The following is a 24733-nucleotide window of genomic DNA, read 5'->3' on the forward strand; positions in this document are numbered from 1 at the left end:
TATATATATATATTTCGCTTTTTGCTGCATTAGATATTACTTGCCTTCTGAAAAGTAAATATTTAATTAATAGTTATATACTGCAAAAGTTAACATTATGATTGTCAAATATAATTTAATTAAATTAAGCTCATTTTATTTGTACTAAAATTTAAAAGTGAATTATAATGCCCAAATTGTGTATATTAATATTTAATCAAGTATTTGCCTTTGAAATATTTACGAACGAAACGTCAAAAGAAATTCATCATTTTCTTTGTGTAAAATTTTGCAAAAAAGATTTGTATTAACTTGATGTATACTTTCAAAATATTTTTTTCTTTTATTTTACTTTTAAAGAAAATAAAAAATCTTTATTTTCTTACTATAATCTTTATTTACGAAGTATTTCTTGATGTACAAACTTATTTATTACTATACATAATTTTTATTTTCCTTGAATATTCTTTTAATCAGTATATTCAATTGGGTACAGGAAAAGTATTTTGGATACCTGCAAGTGACATCTTCGTTTTTAAATCGTGGTATTTACCGATTCAAAAGCCAATCCAGTTCGACACACACACGTGGCGTTGCTTACGGGCATCCAATTAAATCAGATTTAAATCACATGATTAGACATAATTCCTTAACTTCTTTTCGAGTTGAAAGTACCTAATTTCTGTGCATTCGCGTCATTAAAAAGAGAAATATGAACTAGTCTTAACAGTAGAAAATTATCTACCGCGTGAATCGAATTTTAAACAAGAATACAGTACACAAAAATTATTTATTTAAAGTATCTGGATATTTGATATTTTATTTGCGCTATTGCAGTTTTCAAAAATATCCTTAACTCAGTAAAAACATGAAATTTCTCAATGAAAATCTGTGACATTTAAGCCACTCATTTGGTAATTTTTCCATTCGTATGGTAATAATTAATCGGAAATTCTAGTTTTCAGAATTATAGTTCTTATTACCCCACATTTGGTAAAATAAAAAAACAACAACAGCAACTGAAAAGTAAATTATACCATGCTGTATGGTATCATGAGAAAATTACCACATTCACTACTAATCAGGATGGTAACAAAACCATATTTTATTGTTAGTTTTGCCAAAAATCGCTGCCTAAATGCAAAAGTTTTTTGGTGTTCCCATAGAGCTACAAATACAGTAAATGTTAACATATTCTGGTAGTTTTGAGCATACTTTTCTCTCAGTATCGGTATGTAAAACTTTTAGTTTTTGGCACTAACAGTATTCAGTTACACATTTATCTCGATGTTTTCATTTCAAAAACTGAAATTCTATTGAACACGTAAGGTTTTTAATCCTAACATGATTTAATAACATATATATATACAGATTTTCATCAAAATCGTAAACAGAAGTGTTTATTAAAACTTGTATTGAAAAATATAAACCTAGATTTTCTTGACGCATTAAGTTATTTTTGAGTTATCCCAAAAGTAATGACTGTATGTGTCTGAACAAACATAACGAACGAAGGCGAAATATTATTACATGTGAATTGAAACAATTTTCGGTGGCTTATTACGTGATCTATCCATTTTATAGTTTCTGATCATCTAAATCGGAGTTTTATATTTCCTGAAATATGTGCGTGTATTCTCATCAAAATGTGTACTCTATATAACACGTGTAATCGTCGAATTGATGATGAGACGGATAAAGAGAAAATTGTTCTTCCTTTTTATGCTTTTAATTTTTCTTATTAGTATAAGAAATGTCCTCGATAGTATCTTTGCAGATACGCCATATTTATTTAAGCCATTTAATTTGGAGCCATTCATGTTGTTTACGAACGAGAAAAAAAGAGAGCTCGTTCTTTTACAGATGGTAAGTTCTGATCTTCAGTTCCAATTCATGCAATAATTAATTTAATAAGTTTGTAAAATGTTTATTCCAATCTTTCTGTTACCAAGTATTTGAATTCAAAAAATTCCATGATATTTTCCCCATGATATTCAAAGAGATACATTACCATGATGCATCCCATGATATTCAAAAACATTCCATGATATAATTCATATTCAATTCAACGACTTTTGTGAATTTTTCTTGTTGAAAATTTATTTATTGAAATTAACAAAGGATTAATAATTTGCTAATAATTACTTATAACTAATGAATGATTTAATAATAATTGGTTTAATGATTCAATCGATCAAAAAAAACTAATAACTTATCGACTAAATGGATAACATAATTCCAAATTAACCTGTACCTTTTATAAAATGATCCTCTCTCTGTTAAACTAACCCTTTTCAACACCCTCGTGGAACATTAAAGACAAATATCAGATAATTATTATGAGATAATAAAGTATATTGAAAAATTATTATGGGCCAAGTATGTTGAATTGTTTTGCCGGAATAATAAAAATAAGAATGTTATACAAATATCATGGAACAATAGAGATATAAAGTAATAATAAAAAAAGAATGTCACACAAACACCATGGAAAGATAGAGGTTCAAGATAATAATGAAAATAAGAATGTCATAAAAATATCATAGAACGATAGAGGTAATAGGTAATAATAAAAACGAGAATGTTATAGAAATACCATGGAACGATAGAGGTACAAGGTAATATTGAAAATAAGAATGCCATGAAAATATCATGGGATGATAGAGATACTAGGTGATAATAAAAACGAGAACCAAATATCGTGGGAGAATAGAGTTACAAGGTAGTAATGAAAACAAGAATGTCACAGAATTATTGAGGTTTAAGGGAATAATAAAAACAAGTATATTATACAATTACTAGGAGGCTCCGCCCCCTGCTCGCTAACGCTCGCCAACCCCCGAGAATTGCTACGCAATCCTATGTGGTTCACGCCGTGAACCATGGCTCGCTGCGCTCGCTCGCCAATGAACACAATGTTCTAGCACAAAGACATAGTATATTATCATCAAAGACATAGTATTTTATCATCAAAGACATAGTATTGTACTTATGTAGAAGAATTCTATCAATGTTCTTATTGGCTTTTAAAAAAGTATATTAGCTATTTAGATTGTACATGGTGAAAAAATCAAAACATTAGCTAAATGAGAAACATATTAGCAAAATAAATTATCAAATATTGCAGTTACTCACCTAAATTCAACTAAATGTGTATAATAAATTAGTTAATGCTAGAAATTCTGAAAGTTTTAGAAAAAAATTTTATTATTTAAAAATATAAACTTTAAACCCTAACTTTTCCTTGTGAGATAATAACCCTCAAAAAGTCTTTCATTTTCAAGAACACAAAAATTTGTTTTATCGCCAAATGAAATATTTTTTGGTGATCAGCATTATTGAAATCAATTTCTATATTAATTAACATTTGTGATAAAGTACATAACATTTTAGAACAAAATAAGGATGTTTTACATACAATAAATTAAAATGCATGGCTGTTAGCATTACCCGAGAAATACCACGTGGAGGTCGCCATGCTGCATTTCTAATCGGGGAGTTTTGATTTTGGCAGTTCCCCTTGCCTACTGCCAATAGAAGTTTCAATTAAATTTTTTCCAAAAAACATTTTTTTCTGCAAAGCTCTAAGAAATTAACACTAAGCATTTAGAATTTCTTTGAAAACACAATTATAGATTTGGCATCTTGGAGCAATTACTGAAAGGCTGTCAAATGACTTAACTCTTGACAGGCCAACATAAAGTTGTCCATGACTAAAAACTTGTTTAGTCAATACTAAACTGATTTTCTCAAAAGTCTGACCTTGTGACTTATTTATAGTCATGGAGAAGGCCAGCCTAATTAATTTCTAATTGAGTTTAAATTAAATATTATCATGTTTTTAGGACATGAATCTGAATTGAACAACCTGATAATGCTCACTCTGGTTATTTTTTCCGTTTTTAAAAGCGCTATATGTTGAGACCTCATGTGACATTTGCCATGTGACATTTTTAGCAGCAATCATTGGTCAATTTTCTAACGTTGCCATTCGGGAAGTTGTAATGAGGCTTTTTTTGGTGCCGTGTAAGAGAAATATATATATAGATTACTGTATAATAAAGACATCTGAGACAAATTAGAAAGTTTAGACAGTTATATTGGGAAAATAAAAATAATTATATCTTAAAATTTTTAAGGAGCAGAAAAAAAAACAAGTATATACGTCGCATAATTCGAGAACAACAATGACATAGTTTAAGGACATTTATTATGGATCAACAAAGATAAATATTTATTAATTATAATTACTATATTAATATTATTACTATATTATTATTATTATTACTATATTATAGTTATAAAATAAATATTTATTATTACTATATTATTATCATTATTAATATTTATTATTATAAATATTTATTATAATTACAATATTTATTACTTGTTATCGTAATAAAATTATAGTTTTAAGACTAACATAAATACATTATTTTAAATGATTTTAGTATCAAAACAGCGAATCTAAATCTATCACATTATATAAAGAGAAAAAAAAACCGGGAAAATTACCGTACTGTATTATGGTATGGATATTTTTAGTGAGAAAGAGCCACAATTCTGGTTAATAAAACTAAAATATACGATATTTAAACCATTCATTTGGTGATTTTTCATTTCATATGGTAATGGCTTACCAGATACTCAGATTTTCATAATTATAGTTCTTTTCATCATACATTTACAAAAAAATATAAAACCGATAAGTAAATTTAACCGAATAAATGGTTTTGACATCGTGCTCTATCATGATAAAACTTTCAAATTTTGTTATATTTACCAAATTTCATCATGTATTATAAAATCATATTTTATTAAAATCATTACCAAAGCAGTATGGGAAAAATTACCGAGCATTCTGGTGTACCCATGGAGAGAGAAGTACGATAAATTTTACCATATTTTGATAGTTTTGATCTTATTTTTAGGTCAAAATTTTAATTTTGTATACAATCTTAATTGCCAATAGTTTGCTATGTGTAAGCATAAGAATAAATCGTAAAAGATTTTACTCTTAAGTAAAATCAACAGCCCATTAAATTTAATCGGTAATCATATGTGTTCATTGCAGATTGTTAGGCACGGTCATCGAGCACCTTATGTTTCATGGCCTACAAATATTTATAACGCCCAGGGTTTTTGGAAAGAAGGATATCAAAGTTTAACCCAGGTAAGATTTGTAGCATTGCATGGTAAGTTTAACTCCATAAAACTTGTTTTACTCAATTTAAAATATGGTGTACATAATATGGTATATAAATAATATCATTTCTCTGCTTCATATGATTGATATGAACGTCAATATGAAAGCCATCTTGAACCATTTTACTCTAATAATTTAAATTATCTTTTGAAATCGTAATCAACGTTTTGCTTAAGAGCCACTAATGAAATTTAAAACAGTATTTGACAGTGTGACAGTGTTAGTTTGTTCTTTCTGTTCAAATAATTTTAAAAAACTAACATAAAAAAATTATGTAGGAATGTATTGAAATGAATTCTTAAATGAATGTTATTAGTAAAAGCAATTTTTTTCTTCATAATTTTAGTCCAAAACCGTTAAACAATATATTTACTAACCAAAATTGATGATTTGTTTGAAGAGTACTAATACAATTTTAAATGAAAAAGACAATTTTAAATGAAAAAGACTTTAAATGAAAATGAAAAGACTTTAAAACAAAGGAAAATTATAGACATATGAAGAAAAAAAAAGGGGGGGGGGAATAATATTAAAAATAACTAACTAACAACTGGTTTTTTTAAAAAAAATAAAAAATAAATAAAAAGGATCAAATTTTTTTAAAAAAACCGGAAAATAAAAGATATAATCTTTTCATCAGCCCACACGACTATATCCGCAAAAAAGAGTGCGCTTTCTGATATTGTATCAATATAGCCGAAGCAAAATATATTAATACAATAGTGTGAGGAGCATTCAAAAAAAATTTCTACAAAAATTACAACAAATAAAATAGAACACAATAAGTAAAAATAACACGTAAAAACAGAAAATAAAATAAAATATAAAAAAACAAAAAAATTAAAAAAAAAACTTAAAAAAAGATGAAACTTATTGTTTTTCTTAACTTTCCCCGTGTTTTCTTGTATTTATTTTCATTTTGNAGAATGTATATATATATATATATATATATATATTGTATGCATTCAGGGTGTTTCTTAGTGATGTATGCCCTTAATATATATTAACACACTTTAGTACAACACACTCTTATTTTTTTGTACTATATTCCAATATTTAGTTCCCTAATGAATGGCAACAAAATTTTTGTTAAGTAGCTAAATATAAAACAAGGTTTTTATATTGGAGAAAAAAATTTATAATTTGATTTTTAATAGCTACTCGGGATTATTTTTATTACTTATTTATTTTAATTAATGAAGGATATTGTGTTATTCATAAATATTCTTACTACATATTTTAACTAACTCAGTGGCGCGACAGCCCATTAAGAGGGCCAAGGCCGACTGTGCCCATCTCAGTTTTCTTGACCTTTGGGCTACTACATATTTTAATAGATATTTTAAAATATCTAAAACGGACTTAGATTAACAAAGACTTCATGGAGTTGGTTAGTTGAGTTTTCTTTGATAATGGAGCTGGATTACTAACACATACATTAGGGTATTTATGAACTATAAATTCTGCCTTCTGCTATCATCGCTCACCATCTCCCATGTTTGCTTTTTATTCATCTTTGTTTCTTGACGAGCAACAGAAAATAACATCAACATTTCATAATATTTAAATAAGAGATTCCAACTTTTTTATTGTATTAAAACAGATCTGATTTCACAGATTCCAGTTATAATCAAGTATAGTTATTTCCACGGATACCGTTTCAAGTTCATCCATACACTGAATTTTAAATTCATATTTAAATTTTGTTTACCATAAAAATGTTTTCTATCTGTTAAGGATATTACTTATAAACCAAATACCTTACTTTTACACTAAATATATCGGGTGAAAATAACCGCATTGCATAGCAATGACATTTCTGATATAAAAAATCAAAATTCTGGTCAATGAAACCGAAGTATACGATATTCTAGTCATTCTGTTGGCAATTTTTCCGTTTATATGGTATCCGTTTACCGGAAATTCTGGTTTTCAAAAATATAAATGTTATCCCTACACATTTAGCAAAAAAATACGAAGTTGAAAAGTAAATTGAACCGAATAAATGATTCTTATGCCATACTCTAAGGTATCTCATACCTTAGAGTTTACTCGTAATAAGAATATCTCATTTTACACCAATTGCCAAATTTAAACACACATAATAAAGCCATATTTTAGAGTTAATTTTATTAAATCCATTACCAAAGCGTTTCGTTAAAAAAACTGAGCTTTTGGTGTTGATTGTCCATTACCAGTTGAGCCAAAAAACCATTACCAATTGAGCCAAAAAACACGGTAAAATTTACCGCAATCTGGTAGTTTTGACCATACTTTTTTTCTCAGTGCAATAGTGCAAAACGTTAATTGCCAGAATTTCCATGTAATTTTGAATATTTATATTTTTATTCAGCCATGCTTTCATTTTTGTAATTTCAGTTTTATTTTCAGTTAGGAAGGCTTCAAAACTATGTAATGGGAAAACACTTGCAAAATTTTTATAAGAATTTTATAACGACCAATCCAAAGGAAGTAAGTAGAATTTCCTTTTCGTTATGTGTACAGATTTTATCATATGTTCGAAAATAATAATAACTACATTTAAGTTTTGTTGACATATAAATGAATGTATTTCCTTGAGTTCATAAAGTATGCTGAAAAAAAATAATAATAAGTAAAAATAGCAACGCTATAAACTTGCAACCAATTAATTTAAGTACGAATTATAACGAATAATTATTATAATAATAATACAGAGTGGCCACACAATACAGTGAATACCTGGAATTCTCAGGGAAATAGACTTTCAACTTTAGATATATTTCTGGAATATCAGCAATTAACATTACTGTTGGTCAGATTAATTTCACAGAGTATTATATTATTACAAAGCAGAATGTTTCAGTCTATTATTGGTCACATTTATGTTACCAATTTTATCTTCTAAAACTTATCCAAACGTGCTCTTATTTATTTTTCTTGTGATCATGTGATCATCAAAATGCGGTTCCCAGTTGATCACCGATGTCAAGTACTACTGGTAGTCGTCAGTGAGTGGGTGGGTGATCACTTTGATCAGTCTGCGAAGGGACCAAGGGAGTGCGGTATTGGTCTTCGTTAAACTGTTTTATCACAAAGACATCAACTAACATCAACGACATCAACATAACAAACATAACAAAGACATCAACGAAAGCAGAAGGCCATCCTCTCATTAAAGGATCCAAATTATGATGGCATGTTTTCAGATCATCTTTAGGAATGTTTCCCAAACCATCTTTAACAGCCCATTGTGCAGCTCTAGTGCGACATAAATAAAGTACTACTACAATTTTTTTTTGTCACCAGTACTATTTGAATAAATAATTCATCATTAAAAAGTTGTAGCGAATAATTTCAGTTTGCTTAACATCCTAAATTGCTAGGACTGTAATCATTATTGAAGATTCCGATCTGCCTAAAGCCTGTTATAAAACTATGAAAGACTCGAATTGAAATCGCAAGATATTTTGTTAAATTTTATGAAAATTTTATGTAGTAGCATTAGTTCCCTAGCAGCAATTTTGCCTTGGTCCCAGTTTAGCTCGAAATTGGCTCTGGGTCCTTAATAAACATGCACCGAGGGACCAATATTGGGATGTCTAGATTTTATAACATGGGTCCTATATAGGGCCAATACCGGCCTATATACAGCCAATATAGAGTCTATATTGAATTTAAAGTATTGGGTGAATCTGAGAACTCTTTATAAGGCCAATATTGGTTGAAAAGTTTATGTAAAATATCGGGTAAATCGGACAATTCCATATAGGGCCTATATCGGAAAATGACGAACCCTTTGAACCCTTATTGAGCCAAGATTCGAGAACAGTGGACCATTGAGGTCCCAGGTTACTTCACTTCTAAGGTTTGAAAAATTGACAATGTAGGTATAATTTTTTCCTACAGTATTCTGATGTAAATTTTTAACACATATTTATGTTTCCAATTATCAAAATTGCATGAAAATTTATGTTAATCTAAATCAGAACAATTCACAAAAATTAAATTTCACACAATTAAATTTAATCTGAAAATCTCAGATAATTTGATTTTGTTTTGTGAGTGGCCACTGGTCACCAACATATTGACAGGTCACGTCAAAAGTACAATGTTATTATTATATAAAATGTTGATAGGAATTTTAAAAGTTATGCATACACTAGAAAGCAGATTGTAAAGATGTTACTTGCAGCTACGAAGTTAAATATGATGTGTATGGACCTGAATTTATGCACTTTAAATTTTCGATTAGAATGATTCTTATAAAGTGTTTTAATGCTGGCGTCTTTTTTAATTGTTTAGAAATGGAATTATCAACATTGGTGATATTTTTGATGAAAGTAAAAGATTTAGATTTTAGCTAAACAATATAAGTTAAGAAAGAGGAAAAACAAGAACTAAATATATTGAATGTTTGTTACTCAGTCTTTGTTTTAAACATTAAGTATTTAAATTATTTTTTAAACTCATCATTCACATAGTGAATTCTAAAAGTAAGTTTAATGCTAAGTTTAATGCAAAGTTATAATACAAAATACTTATTTGGAAGTCTTATAAAAATAGCTAAAAAAATTAGCCGCATGTCTCATTTAGGCGCAAATTTAAAATCTCCTTTTTTCGAAAGGTTAATGTGCTAGCTACGGAAGCTGCAAGAGCTTTGTATGGAGCGTATGCATTCATGGCAGGTTTGTATGCACCGAAAAAAGAGAATCAATTCTCTGATGAGATTCAATGGCAACCTATCATCCCATATACTGCAGGCTATAAGGTAAGTTTTCATTAAATTATAATTTTCAAAATTTGCACTGAATAAGATAGGATATATAATTGGTGTGAAATTTCCAAAAACCTTTCACAGTGGTGCTTTCCACCAGTAGAAACTTGATATGATCTAATAAAGTATAAGTGCTGCCAAAATGAAAGTGAGCAAGTGTGATAGCGTTAGATATAAACTAACGATAGCAGCGCTATCATTTGAGGTTATAAATGAATGAAAGAGAAGTACTGTGTGTTACTGATTATCACGATCATAAGAGAGCATTTAAAAGTGAAAGTAAGTTTGTTTTAAAAAGAATGTATCCAAAAAAGTGTAAAGTGATACGATTGTTAGTGGCTGAAGTTGATTGCCCCTTTTTTATTTTACTTAGACAAACTTACACGGAATATCTGTGTCACAGAATACGTTATTGATGTACTCTGTTCATGTTGGAAATGGTTACTGATGGAATTGATTCATGTTTGTTCATGATGGAAATATTTGTTTATAGTTTATGTCATATGCAACATTCGGCGCATAGAGAGTCGAATGATGTCTTCATTCTGGTAAAATAACCGTTCTGTTTGGTAATGACATTTCTAGTAAAAGAAAATATATATAATTCTGGTTAATAAAACGAAAATGTACGGTATTTAAACCATTCATTTGGCATTTTTTTCGTTTGTATGGCAACAGTTAGCTGAAAATTCGGGTTTTCAGTATTATAGTTCTGGATCTTTATCAGGCTCAACAATTTTCAGTCAAAATAGATTGAACCGGAATAGAAATAACTTGCATATTTCAATTTATTTGTTTCCAATCCTGTGTTTTCGTTTAATTTCTTGAAAAAAAAGAAAAAAGAAATTAGCAACATTCAACGTAATTTGAATTCAGTTCATTTTGTTACTCGCCCAACAGGTGACATCACCACGTTATATTACCCCACATTAGTAATAATTAAAAACTGAAAAGTAAATTTAACCGAATTCTCTAAGGTATCATGACAAAATTACCAAATTTTATTTTATTTACTATCAAACATACGATAAAAAAAAACATTTATATGATTACAGAAAAACATATTTTATTGTTAATTTTACCAAAATCAGTACTCTTCAGTAAAATTTACTGAGATTTTAGTGTTTCTTTAGAGCTAGAAATAAGGTATTTTTTGCTATATTTTGATAGATTTAAACATACTTTTTTCTCGGTGTGTGGTAACAACCATTTAAAAATACGTAAGCATCTTACGTTAAACTTCTGTCACTAAAAATCGTGCTTCTGAGTGTTGATTTGTTCTTTACACATCCCTCTATCTGGACAAATTCAAACCCATTTTACCATAATTCATCAGCTTGAGTTGTGGTGCTGCTATCGTCGCTGTATTACTACTCAGAAAAAGAAGTGTTCTCAACAGAGCAATGAACAGCTTGATTATCTCTGACAGCTCCTAAATCGAACAGTTTAAACTGAAATTCGAATCTCAGCTACCCGATCTTACACCACCTTCCCCTACCAAAATATTTCGCAGTTTAACAAAGTAAACCAGTAGTTTATTAAAAAAATCTGGATTTTCAAATCAGCCTTCGACTAGAGTGATTAAATTTTGTTTTTTATTTTATTTTTAGGACATCTTTGGAAGAAATAGTAAATGCAAAAGAGCAAACGATGAGCTTGATGCTTTCCACAATTCGAAACTCTACAACGAGACTTTGGAAAGGCATAAAGTTAATATTTCATTATTTTCTCTGAACATTTATCCTCATTTTTTAACTGAAAATTGAAAATTTCGTTTCCTAGTTTCTTTACAGGTTTTTAACTTTTCATACACGAGTAGTAGTTGAAGGCCCTTTTGAAGCCTCTGATATTGCAAGAACATTGAATACTCAGGTAAAATGGTATATATATATATACATTAATTTGCAATTTTGTATTATAAATGCTTTACTGACCCCGTTTACTCACGGATATTTTTATATAAAAGAAAAAAAAGAAGAAAAAAAACGCCGTTTATTATAACGCCGATACATAAAAACCACTTCTATTTCATAAACGCAATGTTATTTCAGCATCCGTTAGAACGTCCACACTGAAAAATAAATTCCAAATTTGCAATTGAAATTCAATTTTTTTAAATTTTTTTTTTTCTCCGATAAAATAAGTATCAGCATACTTTTCGCTATCAAAACAAAAGACCCACATTGAGCAAATAAGTCATTAAATTTAGCTAAAGTTTTCAAAAAAGTTATTTTTACCAATAGTTTATACTATTTTTGGGCATGGGTATCAAGATATAATGTCTTCGCATTATGACGTCCATTCTCGTTTAAGTTAATTGGATCATTATATCACATGTCGATTGTTAAAAACTCTATATTTATCACGTTTTAAATATACATATTGCCCAAACGGCAAGGCAAAATTTTAAGAGGGTATACGGAGGAGAAAAAAGCTGTATAGCTATGTTATACTATTGTTTGGAATAATTTTCATCATCATCATTGGACCGACAGCGCGGTATGGGTCTTGGCTTTCTCTAGAACATTTTTCCGAGTTGTTTTCTTTGCTGCCAGGTATTGCCAGTTCGATATCCTACTTGTTTTAAAATCTGCATTAATGAAGTCCAGCTACGAAGGTTTGGATAACCTCTAACTCTACTACCAACTGATGGGAGTTTGAATATTTTATGTGTTGGGCTCATGGTATTTAAACGGAAAATATTTCTTTTAAATCTCATGCTGTTTTTCTTTATAAATTTTATTGCATCACTGTCCTTGACATATTCAATCATTTTACTGGGGAAAAAACAGCTTATTTTCCTCATTTTTGAAATTAATTTTTTTATTTATTTATTTTTGAGAAATTCAACACACTAGGTACTTAAAGGATTTTCATTATCATTTTTTTTAATCTCTTTATTAGAAATGTTAAAATTTCAGTCTTAGTCAACTTAATGTCCTGTCTGATTTGTGTCTTCAACCACTTGATGTCCACTTGGTTATAAATAAAGAATTTTTTTCAGGAATATTTCAATTTATCATCGCCTAAGTGGTCAGAGCCATGTCGAGATGAGTTAGAATATCAAATTCTTCTCAACTACTACTTCCTATATTCAACAAAAATTCTGCTTAGATATCGAGTAGGTAATGCAATATCTTTGTTTAAAAAATTTAATTTTTAAAAATATCCGCCATCTTGAACACCTACACTTCTTTATTACTCATTTTTAAAAAAATAAGTGTGAAACATCATTTTAATACGATGTAAACTAAAATACTCATAAAAATGTACTATCTAAAATAATTAAAAGTTTCTAATAAGAACTAGCAATAGTTTTAAGATTTAACTATTTATATTTCATTTGCATTAAAGATGACTTTGCATCCTCATTTATATTGAAAACTTTTCCAATTAATAAAAGTGTATATACAAAGTGTTGCAAGTGAAATACATTAAATAACCACCTTTTTTCTTTCGAACTACAGCAGCTTTAGTTATAAAAGTAGTATCTAGGTATTATAAAGTGACTATGAGTTACTAGATAAAAAAGCCAACTGAAGGAAGGCTGTATTGTTACGGTTCTATTTAAGAAACGGTACAAGATATGGGTAAAAGGTAAATGAACAATTGGGTAAAGTAATACATTTCTTAATATTGATGTTTGTAGGGGGATAATGAGCGTTACACTCCACTTTTAGGGTTGATTACCTCATTTACTATAGTGCTATGGGATGAGCGATTCACCCCACTTCTTCAGTATGGATGAGAGTTCATGGTTCAACCCCAATGATAAACTCTTAGTAAGGGTAACATATGATTCTTTACGCAGCATGGTTAGCTAATACTTCTTAAAACTTTTCGGTATTTATTTCTTAAGAAATATGGGTATATTTGCAAAGTTTGGAGCTAACTTTTTAATCTGAAACAAATTTCAAATGAATTCCTCATCGCGAATAATTATGAAAAATTCCCAAAATGTTCTCCATTAATTTATCCATATATATGCTCTTAACGTCACATGGTTTAGAACAAATGCTTCTAAAATTTTTTTAGTATTTATTTCTTCACATCTATGGGTATTTTCGAAAATTTGACTCTTGCTTTGTAATCTAAAACAAGTTTCAAATAAATTTCTCGTAGGAGAAAGATACAAAAAATTAAAAAAAAAAAAAAAGATTAAAAAATTTTCGAAGTGTTCTTTGTTATTTTTATATCTATGCTCTTAATGTAGCATTGCTAAGACTAAAAATTGCTTTCTAAAATTGGGAGCTCATATTTTTTGACATATACGGGTATCTTTGAAAGAATTGACGCTCATCTTTTAATCTTAATCAAGTTTCAAAAGAGTTCTCCATTGCAAAAAATTATGAAAGATTCGCAAATTGTCCTCTTTTTCGTCAATTATACATATGCTCTTAACACGTCATTGGTTGGAGTAAAAGAAACCTTCTTAAAACTTCTGATTACTTATTTCTTAACATATATGGATATTTTTGGAAAAATTGAAGCTCACTTTGCAAGCTAGAAAAATTTTCAAATGATTTTCTCATTGCAATTAATTATAAAAAAAATTGCACTATATCCTTCACTATGTTACTATACTCTATTAATGCACGATATTACTGCTCGCACTATATTAATGCTCTTTACGTAACATTGTTTGAACTAAACATATGCGTCTTAAAAGTTTTGGGTAATTATTTTTTTCGTATCTTTGAAAATTTTGACTCTTCTTTTGTAATCTAAAACAAATTTCAAATGAAATCCTTATTGCGAATTTCTTACAATTTTTTGCAATAAGGAATTAATTTGAAACTTGTTTCAGATAGCAATGCTAGCGTCAAATTTTTCAAAAATACCTATAGATGTCTTCACATCTATGGGTATTTTTGTAAAATTTGACGAAATTGAAAAATAAATAAAATTGAAAAATAAATGCTAAAATTTTTTAAGCAGCATTTTTTAATCTAAACCATGCAATTAAGAGCATATATATGATTAACATACAGGAGGACATTTTGCGATTTTTTAAAAATTATTTGCAATGAGGAATTCATTTGAAACTTCTTTCAGATTAAAAAGTTAACGTCTTTTTTTCAAATACACCCATAGAAAGAAAAAAAAAACCGAAAAATTTTAAGAATCATTTTTTAGTCTAAACTATGCTATGTTGTCCCTACTAAGAGCTTGTCAGTGGGATTGAACTGTCATACTAATCTACAACTTTCATACTAAAGAAGTGGGGAGCAGCTTTCATTTTACAGACGAGAGGTTGTCGATTTGAAATGGGGAGAAACGCTCGTCCCATATCACTATAGTAAGAGAGGTCGTCAACCCTAAAAATGGGGCGAAGAGCTCATTTTTCCCCTACTAATGTTCGCAAGGCGTCTATTTATACTAAATTGGTGTTGTTCTAAGACTTTGTAGTTCACATTTTTCCAATATTTGTGGATCATTTCTTTAGTAAAAACGTTATCATTGTCGTTTTCCATCAGTTGGCGGTATTAATATGATCAATTTACTATATCTAGACTATACTTTTATATCTATATCAATTGAAATGGTAAACTTGTATGTTGCTGCTATACAAGTCAATCTATTTATTATTAATAAATGTTATTAATTATAAATATTATAACTACTACTGTGCTAAGTAATTACTAATAATGAGGAGATAAGTAATAATAATGAAATCGCTTGATAAATGTAATTTGCATTTTATTCTACCACGACAAGTAGTCGGAAGGCACGAAAGTTTAGCGGAAGAGTTCACTTTTTCATGGGTGGGCAATGTTAAACTTCTCGGATTAGGAGAGCATTTCTTTTGGAGATTGAATGGGTGATCCAGGTAACTTGTAAAAGAAGCCTTAGCAAAAATCGTTAGAAAATGTTCATTTGGGAGAAAATATGTCAGTTGAAAAGTAAAAAGACGGCGATAAGACGTCAAATAAGTTTCTATATTTACTTTCCCTTCGCTCTCTGTCGCTTCAACTTTCTTTGCCATCTTTCCCTGAATTGCTAGAATAAACTTTGCCGGTGAGCTTGATTCTCACTTTGTTCTTTAGAACTCATGATTGGAAACTTATAGTGACATTAACCGGTTATTTATAATAAGCGAATATCATATTAAATGAACTTTATCTGCAAAACTAGACAGCTGCACTCTCGTTTTCTTTTGCTCGCCACCTTTCATAAAGAGAGGCAATCCTTAAAATACTTAAATGCAATCCTTAATTTTATACTTAAATGCAATCCTTAAAATTAGCTGCATATTAAGAAAACACTGTTTTTTTTATAATATAATTGTGATTAAATTAGTCAACACAGAATTATTTGTCCTCAAAATAGTTTGTATTCAAGCTCACCATGAAAACGAAACGAAGAATAAATGGGAGGTGTAAAAGAAGTTTGAGACAAATAAATAGTTCAAGAATTATAAACAAACTTTACAAATAAAATAAATAAAATATAAAGTAAATTTAATTTTTATTCATTACTTTCCTAATTCTTGACATTCATATTTTATTTACATTCTGGTTACTCAAGGCATCAAATATTTCACCTAGCTAGATCACATGTTTGAAAATTTAAATTTAAAAAGAATGTGAAAATAATGTAAATTCTGTTACCAGATTAGGTAACGGATATGACATTTTAAAGAACAATAATCCAATTCCAGAACAAAAATAAATATTGAAATCCAATATAGTTTAAGCTAATAAATTAAATAGCTACCTTATCCAGATGAATAAAAAATATATAAAATTTTTTTATGCAACTAATTATGGTTAACAGACATATAACAAAGAGTGAAAACACTTATCACTAAAAAAAAACTTCTGATTCCTCTGCCGAGCATAGAGGAGTTGAAATAGCTGCTTTCTTTTATATTCTAAACAGTTTTCAATGATAAAATAGCATTGCCATATATAAAATCTCATTGTGTAGCTCAAAAAATGTTAATTTGAGCATCTTAAAAGACATGAAATAAATTTGCAGACATCGGTATTTATTGATGCAAAAACATATATTTTATTAAAAATCTAACTCAGAGTATTTATTACAATTATAAAATATGACAAAGTGGAAATTTTCTTTTCTGGTAAGTCTCTTTTCTGGTGGGTTGAAGCTTTATTGGTTTTATATTAAAGATAGCTATATTTTTAGTTCTTTTTCAACTAATAACTTTAAAAAAATTTCCTTTTTAAAAATGTGCTATAATTTTGTATTTTTTCGGCTTAAAACTATCCACTATCATTTTATTAAGAAAAATTATTGAAAGATTTTTATAACTTCAAGAAAAATTATATTCAAATTGCATGCAATTATGAAAATAATCGTTGCCTATTAAGACTAAACTACCCCTTGTTGACATTGTTTCAGTTTCTATCGACTTTTTTTTTCAGAAATATTTTTTTTTAAATTAAAAAAAAAAAAGAAAAAAGCTTGTTATAACTTTGGTGCACATAGTTGTCAGTTAACCACATAGATATTTTATGCATTCACTGCATTATTATTATTTCATTTTTGCATATATACGAAGTGGGGAATCCTATTGTCTCAGTTCTACTATATCGTTCTTCTTTTTATTTATATTTTATCATGATATTAGATATTGTATTTATTTATTGAACTTTGAGATTATCCATTGAACTTTGTTTTTTTCATAGGTAATTTGCTAAATCACATGGTTAACAACATGATATTAAAAATGAATGACGATATGGAAAACAAACGTGTAATTGTCTATGCTGGAGTAAGAACTAGATTTTAATTTGAATAAGTATATATTTTAAAGTTTTTTTTCAAAAAAAAACTATTATATAATTAAAACAGTTAAAAATAAAAAAAGATTGTACCTTGCATAATATAAGGTTAATCATGGTTAACATGCGTATCGTAAAAAATCGGTATCATGGAAGATTTTGATAGATTGTCGTTCTGTTGACAGATGGATACTGCAGAGATATATCAAACAAAAACTTTCTAAGGTTTACTAGGCAGCATTTTGTAAAGTTAACAAACAAATATAGCTATTCTTAAAAATTCTAAAACATATTAAATCAGAAAAAAAATATTAAGTCATCTCTTTACCAAAATGAACACAGATCCATTTTTATATAACAACTAGGAGGCTCCGCCCCCTCCTCGCTAACGCTCGCCAACCCCCGAGAATTGCTACGCAATCCTATGTGGTTCACGCCGTGAACCATGGCTCGCTGCGCTCGCTCGCCAATGAACACAATGTTCTAACACAAAGACATAGTATATTATCATCAAAGACATAGTATTTTATCATCAAAGACATAGTATTGTACTTATGTAGAAGAATTCTATCAATGTTCTTATTGGCTTTTAAAAAAGTATATTAGCTATTTAGATTGTACTACATGGTGAAAAAATCAAAACATTAGCTAAATGAGAAACATATTAGGAAAATAAATTATCAAATATTGCAGTTACTCACCTAAATTCAACTAAATGTGTATAATAAATTAGTTAATGCTAGAAATTCTGAAAGTTTTAGAAAAAAATTTTATTATTTAAAAATATAAACTTTAAACCCTAACTTTTCCTTGTGAGATAATAACCCTCAAAAAGTCTTTCATTTTCAAGAACACAAAAATTTGTTTTATCGCTAAATGAAATGATTTTTGGTGATCAGCATTATTGAAATCAATTTCTATATTAATTAACATTTGTGATAAAGTACATAAAATTTTAAAACAAAATAAGGATGTTTTACATACAATAAATTAAAATGCATGGCTGTTAGCATTACCCGAGAAATACCATGTGGAGGTTGCCATGCTGCATTTCTAATGGGGGAGTTTTGATTTTGGCAGTTCCCCTTGCCTACTGCCAATAGAAGTTTCAATTAAATTTTTTCAAAAAAAAATTTTTTCCGCAAAGCTCTAAGAAATTAACACTTAGCATTTAGAATTTTTTTGAAAACGCAATTATAGATTTGGCATTTTGGAGCAATTATTGAAAGGCTGTCAAATGACTTAACTCTTGAGAGGCCAACATAAAGTTGTCCATGACTAAAAACTTGTTTAGTCAATACTAAACTGATTTTCTCAAAAGTCTGACCTTGTGACATATTTATAGTCATGGAGAAGGCCAGCCAAATTAATTCCTAATTGAGTTTAAATTAAATATTATCATGTTTTTAGGGCATGAATCTGAATTGAACAACCTGATAATGCTCACTCTGGTTATTGTTTCCGTTTTTAAAAGCGCTATATGCTGAGCCACCTCATGTGACATTTGCCATGTGACATTTTTAGCAGCAATCATTGGTCGATTTTCTAACGTTGCCATTCGGGGAGATGTAATGAGGCTTTTTTTTTGGTGCCGTGTAAGAGAAATACATATATAGATTTCGTATGACTTTCATCGGTCGCACTAAGGGGACATCGGGCATCAAAAACACTCCAGTCCTAACGCCAAAAGTTCAAATTTTCAGTAAAGGAATAGTTACAAACGGACACTTAGGAGCATGAAAAGAGATTCAAAATATGGCATGTTATAGATTTATAAATTTTAAGTTTTGAATAATCAATCACCAAAAATATTATTAGAATTTAACGAAACCCTGTAATCGAAACATTCTTGTGGTTAGAGAAATAAAGTAGCTTAAAGGAAAATGAAGTTTAAAATAGATTTGGATGTCTGATTTAGTGAATTAATAAGTTGTACTGAATTTATCGTCGAATATCGTCGAGCATTTAATTAAAAACTTATCCGTTAAATTTACTGTTAATAAAAGAATAAGAGTATTTATATTTGTTTTTTCATATAAAGTGTGATAAAAAATTTGTTGCTAGTTTAATTTAATTATAAAAGGATTAATTAAGTAACGAAATTTTAAAAGCTAGAATATATGTAATACCAAATATGACATCTTAATGTTAGACTCTCAAAATGATGAAACTAATGTAAAATGATTGGAAAAAAAACTTCCAAAATGTATAGTAATGTGCAGTTCTGCTTTGTAAGATATTTTTCAGAATCTATGAATAACTTAAGAAAACAAAATTAAAAATACGAAATTAAAAATATTAAAAGTCTTTCTCATTTTGAGCTAAAGTAATGAAATGATAATAATGACATGATAGAATTTTATGCCATATTACCCCTGATTGACATTATATTCATAAAAAAGTGTGTTTTAATAAAAGTAAATTTAAATTAGCTTTTTAAAGAGAAGGGTTGTGTTTTTTGATTTCAAAAATAATTTGAATACTCTTGACTTTTTAATAGTTGTTTTTCAGCAACAAACTTTATATAGTATCAAGAATACTTTGTAAACTTTTTAAAAAAATAATTCAAGTGTTGTAAATAAATCCTTTCTTATTTTCAATCTTAAACTACCATTTAATAAATTAGAAAATGGGATTATCTCTAATGAGTATTTTGGTAAACTAAATAAATGTTATCTTCATATAAGAGAGCGAAAACTTGATGATCTCTAATGAGTATTCTGGTAAACTAAATAAATGTTATCTTCACAAAAGTGAGCGAAAACTTGATGATCTCTAATGAGTATCCTTAATGAGTATTTTAGTACACGCATTAAACACGTTCATTAAACTGGTTAAAAAGAAAGATAAGACAATGTAGCATTCTGGAACTGAAAAAATAAACTTAGAGATTAGAGGCATGCATCTCAATTTTTAGTGCTTAAAATAGTTTAAAAATTCTGGTATCTTATATTAGCATCTTAGAATTTCATCTTAGCACCATCCGTCTTGACTAATAAAAGATATGATGTAAAATCCTTCTGTTTCTGACATCCAATATTCAATAACATTCAGTATTTCAGGAACATTCAATATTTTTTATTCAGAAATACACGGACGAAGTAAAATTACAGATCGCAGTATTCTTTTTCTTTTAATTTAATTTGATCCAGATTCAACATTTATAAAATTAAATTTATGTTTCACATTATCCTTAAGTAACAGTATAGATGCTTGGGAAAAATCTTCTAAGAATATCAGACCACAACTTAGTTAATAGAAAAAAAAATTATACCATTTTGAAAAAAAATTTCTAAAATTTTGCTTTGTAATGCATATTGAAACATATTTGTTTCAAATTAAAAAAAAAAAATTCTTTGTCGCACTTTTGACTCCTTTAATTTCGTCATTAAAACTAAAGTTCATCGGGTCAAAAGAATCAACAATTATAGAATTGTAATCCACGCATTACTACAATACTATGCGCAATTGAGCCAATGAGGGATTGAATTTAAAAACGTCACGTGACAAGACACATTGTTTCGTAAATGTGGCGACAAACGTTTGGAGAAGGCACATCATAAGGTTTATAAATTATGAAGTAACCTATGGCCGGAAAACTTGTCAAATTAGTCGCCAAATCATTAAAATATGATAAAACAGCTATTTCTAAGCCTATTTTAATACAATTTTCGACAGTAATTATTATAAATCACAAAATTAAGGTTATTTCAGATCAATAAAGGTACCTGTTCAAAGGCAAACAAACAATACATTCATAACAGGAAAGTGCCCCTAGCGGTGTGCGATGCCACTTCCAGTCATGAGGCAGCTAAGCATTTCTTGATCCTTATGGTATGCCCTACCTCCTTTAGAAGCAAGACACAATATTTTTGGGACACCCTGTATTTTGGACTTACGGGTAACAAAAAGGGCTCAATTTAATATATATTAAGCTTACAGACCCTTATAAAAAGTTTCGATTTTAGATAGACCATTTATCATCAGATAAGCTGGAAACTTAAGCAACTGAATTAATAGAAACGACCAAATTATAAAATTTATGAATTTCACCGTGAACCACAAAATGCTGCATAAAATATAATGCCATCGATTTTATCTCTCATTTCTGTTCTACAGTACAGTTGAGATAGAATACTAATATGTGTAGTATCATAGTAACGTTATGTAGCTCATATCATTTTTTCCCTCAAAAATGATATGAGCTATATAACATATTTTTAAGATACCTGTTGAATCAAGAATGGCCGGTGGTTTGAAAAATCGATGGAAGAAAAGAGGCAGTAGATGGAAAGGAAATCAAGATATTTTTCTCACCAAGTCTCAAAATTAGTTTTTTAAAAAAATATTTTTCTGGCAACTTCTAGCTAGAAAAAATATGAAACCATTCGAACTGAAATATTTTCATATGTGCCTGCCAATTTTTTTCTATGGCTGGATCACACTCTTTCTGCAAATAGTATTTATTTTTAAAACAGCAGCGCCATCTAATGATATATTTTTAAACAATTTTAAAATTTGATGAGAAAATTTTCGTTTTCTAAGCAGAACTTTACAAACTGTACACTTCTATCTCTTTCCGTTTTTCAATTGATTTTTCAAATTATCGGGTTTCCTTATAAACTCTGAGGCAAGTATACAAAACTTTGATCTTTATGTTAATTGCTCTCCTTAACATACCTCTCCTTATTTACAGCATGGGAGCACAATAACCCAGGTGTTACTCACCTTGAATAAATTTAGTTTCGTTGAAACACCTATGGGGTCAGTTCTAGTTCTCGAATTGTGGAAAGAAGATGATACATATTCCCTGCGATTTCTTCACTTCAATTCTTCAAGCCCAGAAATTCGAATCAATCCACCAGTATCATTGCATTTTGAAGAATGTGGAGGAAGCTTCTGTTCTGTTGAAAGCTTTTTGAACAAAACAGCACAGTTTAGGCCTGATGATTTTAAGGCGGAATGTGATTACAAAATGAACATATCTTTACGTTCACTTGATACTGTTTGCGATTTACCCCTAGTACGTATAAGTGACAGAATAATTATAGTTTCTTTGTCACTAATTCAAAATTTTTATATAATACCATAATTACCATTACAGCCAAACCCTGATTTAATGAACTCGTATATAACTTTCGTAATATCGAAAATTCGAGAAGCCTATAATAAAATAGTTTTAATCAATTTTACTTTTTGTTTACCCAATAGTTTTGTCTGCCCTTACCCCAACATGCTATGCAAATCTCTTATAACCATCTATACTAAGGTACTGTAATTTGGACCAGCATCAATTAACTACAAGGAACAATTTTAGTCCCCGATGCACAAAATCGCTTAAAAATTTCAATTAATCCATTCAAGAGAGATATTTGAAAAATGATATTTCGCTTTATCCATTGTTATAAGTTGAACTTTAGACGATTCTGAGTAAAGGAATTTATTGCATGTTTTTTTAATTTTAATTAATTTTTTACCAGCTCAGCTATCAACGTGAAAAGCATAATATCTTTACCGAATTAGTAGATAAATTCCGAGAAAAAAAGAAAGAAAGAACGAGAGAGAAACAAATCCATAATTTAATGATTTGAATTATATGAAAATCTTATTTCACCCAGAGAAAAAAAATTATCAAAATTATCAGAATATGGTAAAAATTTACCGTATTTCTGGCTCTATGAGAACACCAAAATATGCAGTAGTATTTAATAGAATCACTTTGCTAATGATCTTGATAAAATTAACTATAAAACATGGTTTTATAATACATGATAAAATTTGGTTTATGTGTTAAAATTTGCTAATTTTATCAAGATACCTTAGAGCGTGGCATAAAAATAATTTATTCGATAAAATTTAATTTTGAATTTTGTAATTTTTACTAAACGTGAGGTAATAAGAACTATAATTTTAAGAACCTGAATTTCGGGTAAACTTTCACCATATGAACGAAAAAATTACGAAATAGAATAGAAATGGTTAAAATATTGTATATATTTTAGTTTTTAATATCTTAAATATGATTTTCTTTTACCAGAAATTTCATTGCCACACAGTATGATAATTATACCAGAATTTTTTTTTCACCATGTAAAGTTATCTGAAACCACGTTTTATTTTTGTTTATAGTTGTGCTTTTTTTTTAACGAATTTATAGAAAATAAAATAATTTCAAGTCAACGGTAATTGAAATAAGAAAAATAGTTGGGTACTAAAAAGCAAAGTTAATGTGGAAAAGATACCGAATAATTAACGCAGTAAAGGCACCGATTGAATTGCTTTGTAACTTTTAATCTTTTGTATGTCGCAATTTAATAGGTTAAAATAGAGACAACTGAAAAAGTAGGTTGATTTTTAAAAACAATAATAACACTAAGCAAACCACCGACTTTTCATCTGCATCTTTAAGAAATGTTATAAGCAATTCTTCGACACATTTTAAGGTAAACTTTATATTAAATGAACACAATATCTGAAAAATTAACTTAGAATATATCAACTCGATTTTTTAATATATTATTCCTTAATTTTTCATGCAAAACTTCAGATAAGTTTTATTTTTTTTAAATTTTTAAAATAATTTTATTCATACTGTGAACTGTTTATTTAATTATATGTACAAATATTTTATTTTATTTATTGCAGTTTGTCTCTTCATCAGAAATGTTAAAAACCTCTCATCTGCTGCTGGAAATCATAAATATATTTATAGTCATCAGCTATATTCATCCAATAATAAAATTGTAAAATTGTTTTGCATTGACTGTTAAAAAAGAATTGTGCTCTTGTTTATTAATGTGTTACTTTCTTAATTCTCAATTCTGCATTTTAAAAACATTTAATTCGTTGTAAAATGTTTTGCTCTTCAAGGACTACAAATTGAAAAAAAAATAGAAAAACGTTTGCTTGATACAAACTTTTAGGGACTCTTGAGAAGAAAAAAAAATCTTTGCATTTCACATTAGTATTTGAAGATTGAAAAACATACATTCTTTAATAACATTGAAAGGTTCAGACTCATAGGGCAAAGTTTAACAAAATCGG

The 24733-nt window shown here is 28.6% G+C and overlaps 1 protein-coding gene across 3 annotated transcripts; it reads left to right on the forward strand.

Moving 5' to 3' along the window:
- Nucleotides 1–1542: 1542 nt before the first annotated feature.
- Nucleotides 1543–24481, forward strand: LOC107457092 (prostatic acid phosphatase). Of its 3 annotated transcripts, XM_016075153.3 has the most exons (10): nucleotides 1548–1845; nucleotides 5054–5152; nucleotides 7577–7657; nucleotides 9792–9935; nucleotides 11552–11650; nucleotides 11724–11813; nucleotides 12946–13066; nucleotides 17594–17679; nucleotides 22386–22712; nucleotides 24335–24481. In XM_016075153.3, the coding sequence occupies exons 1-10, from the start codon at nucleotides 1663–1665 to the stop codon at nucleotides 24434–24436; spliced, it is 1332 nt and encodes a 443-aa protein (XP_015930639.1). In that variant the 5' UTR covers nucleotides 1548–1662; the 3' UTR covers nucleotides 24437–24481. The 3 variants fall into 3 exon arrangements, with proteins under 3 accessions (XP_071039345.1, XP_042899113.1, XP_015930639.1); XM_071183244.1 differs by lacking the exon at nucleotides 17594–17679 and having other exon boundaries at nucleotides 1543–1845; nucleotides 12946–13062; XM_043043179.2 differs by lacking the exon at nucleotides 9792–9935 and having other exon boundaries at nucleotides 1545–1845.
- The last annotated feature ends 252 nt before the right edge of the window (nucleotides 24482–24733 follow it).

Source organism: Parasteatoda tepidariorum, chromosome 7 (assembly GCF_043381705.1).
Source record: "Parasteatoda tepidariorum isolate YZ-2023 chromosome 7, CAS_Ptep_4.0, whole genome shotgun sequence".
Lineage (NCBI taxonomy): Eukaryota > Metazoa > Arthropoda > Arachnida > Araneae > Theridiidae > Parasteatoda > Parasteatoda tepidariorum.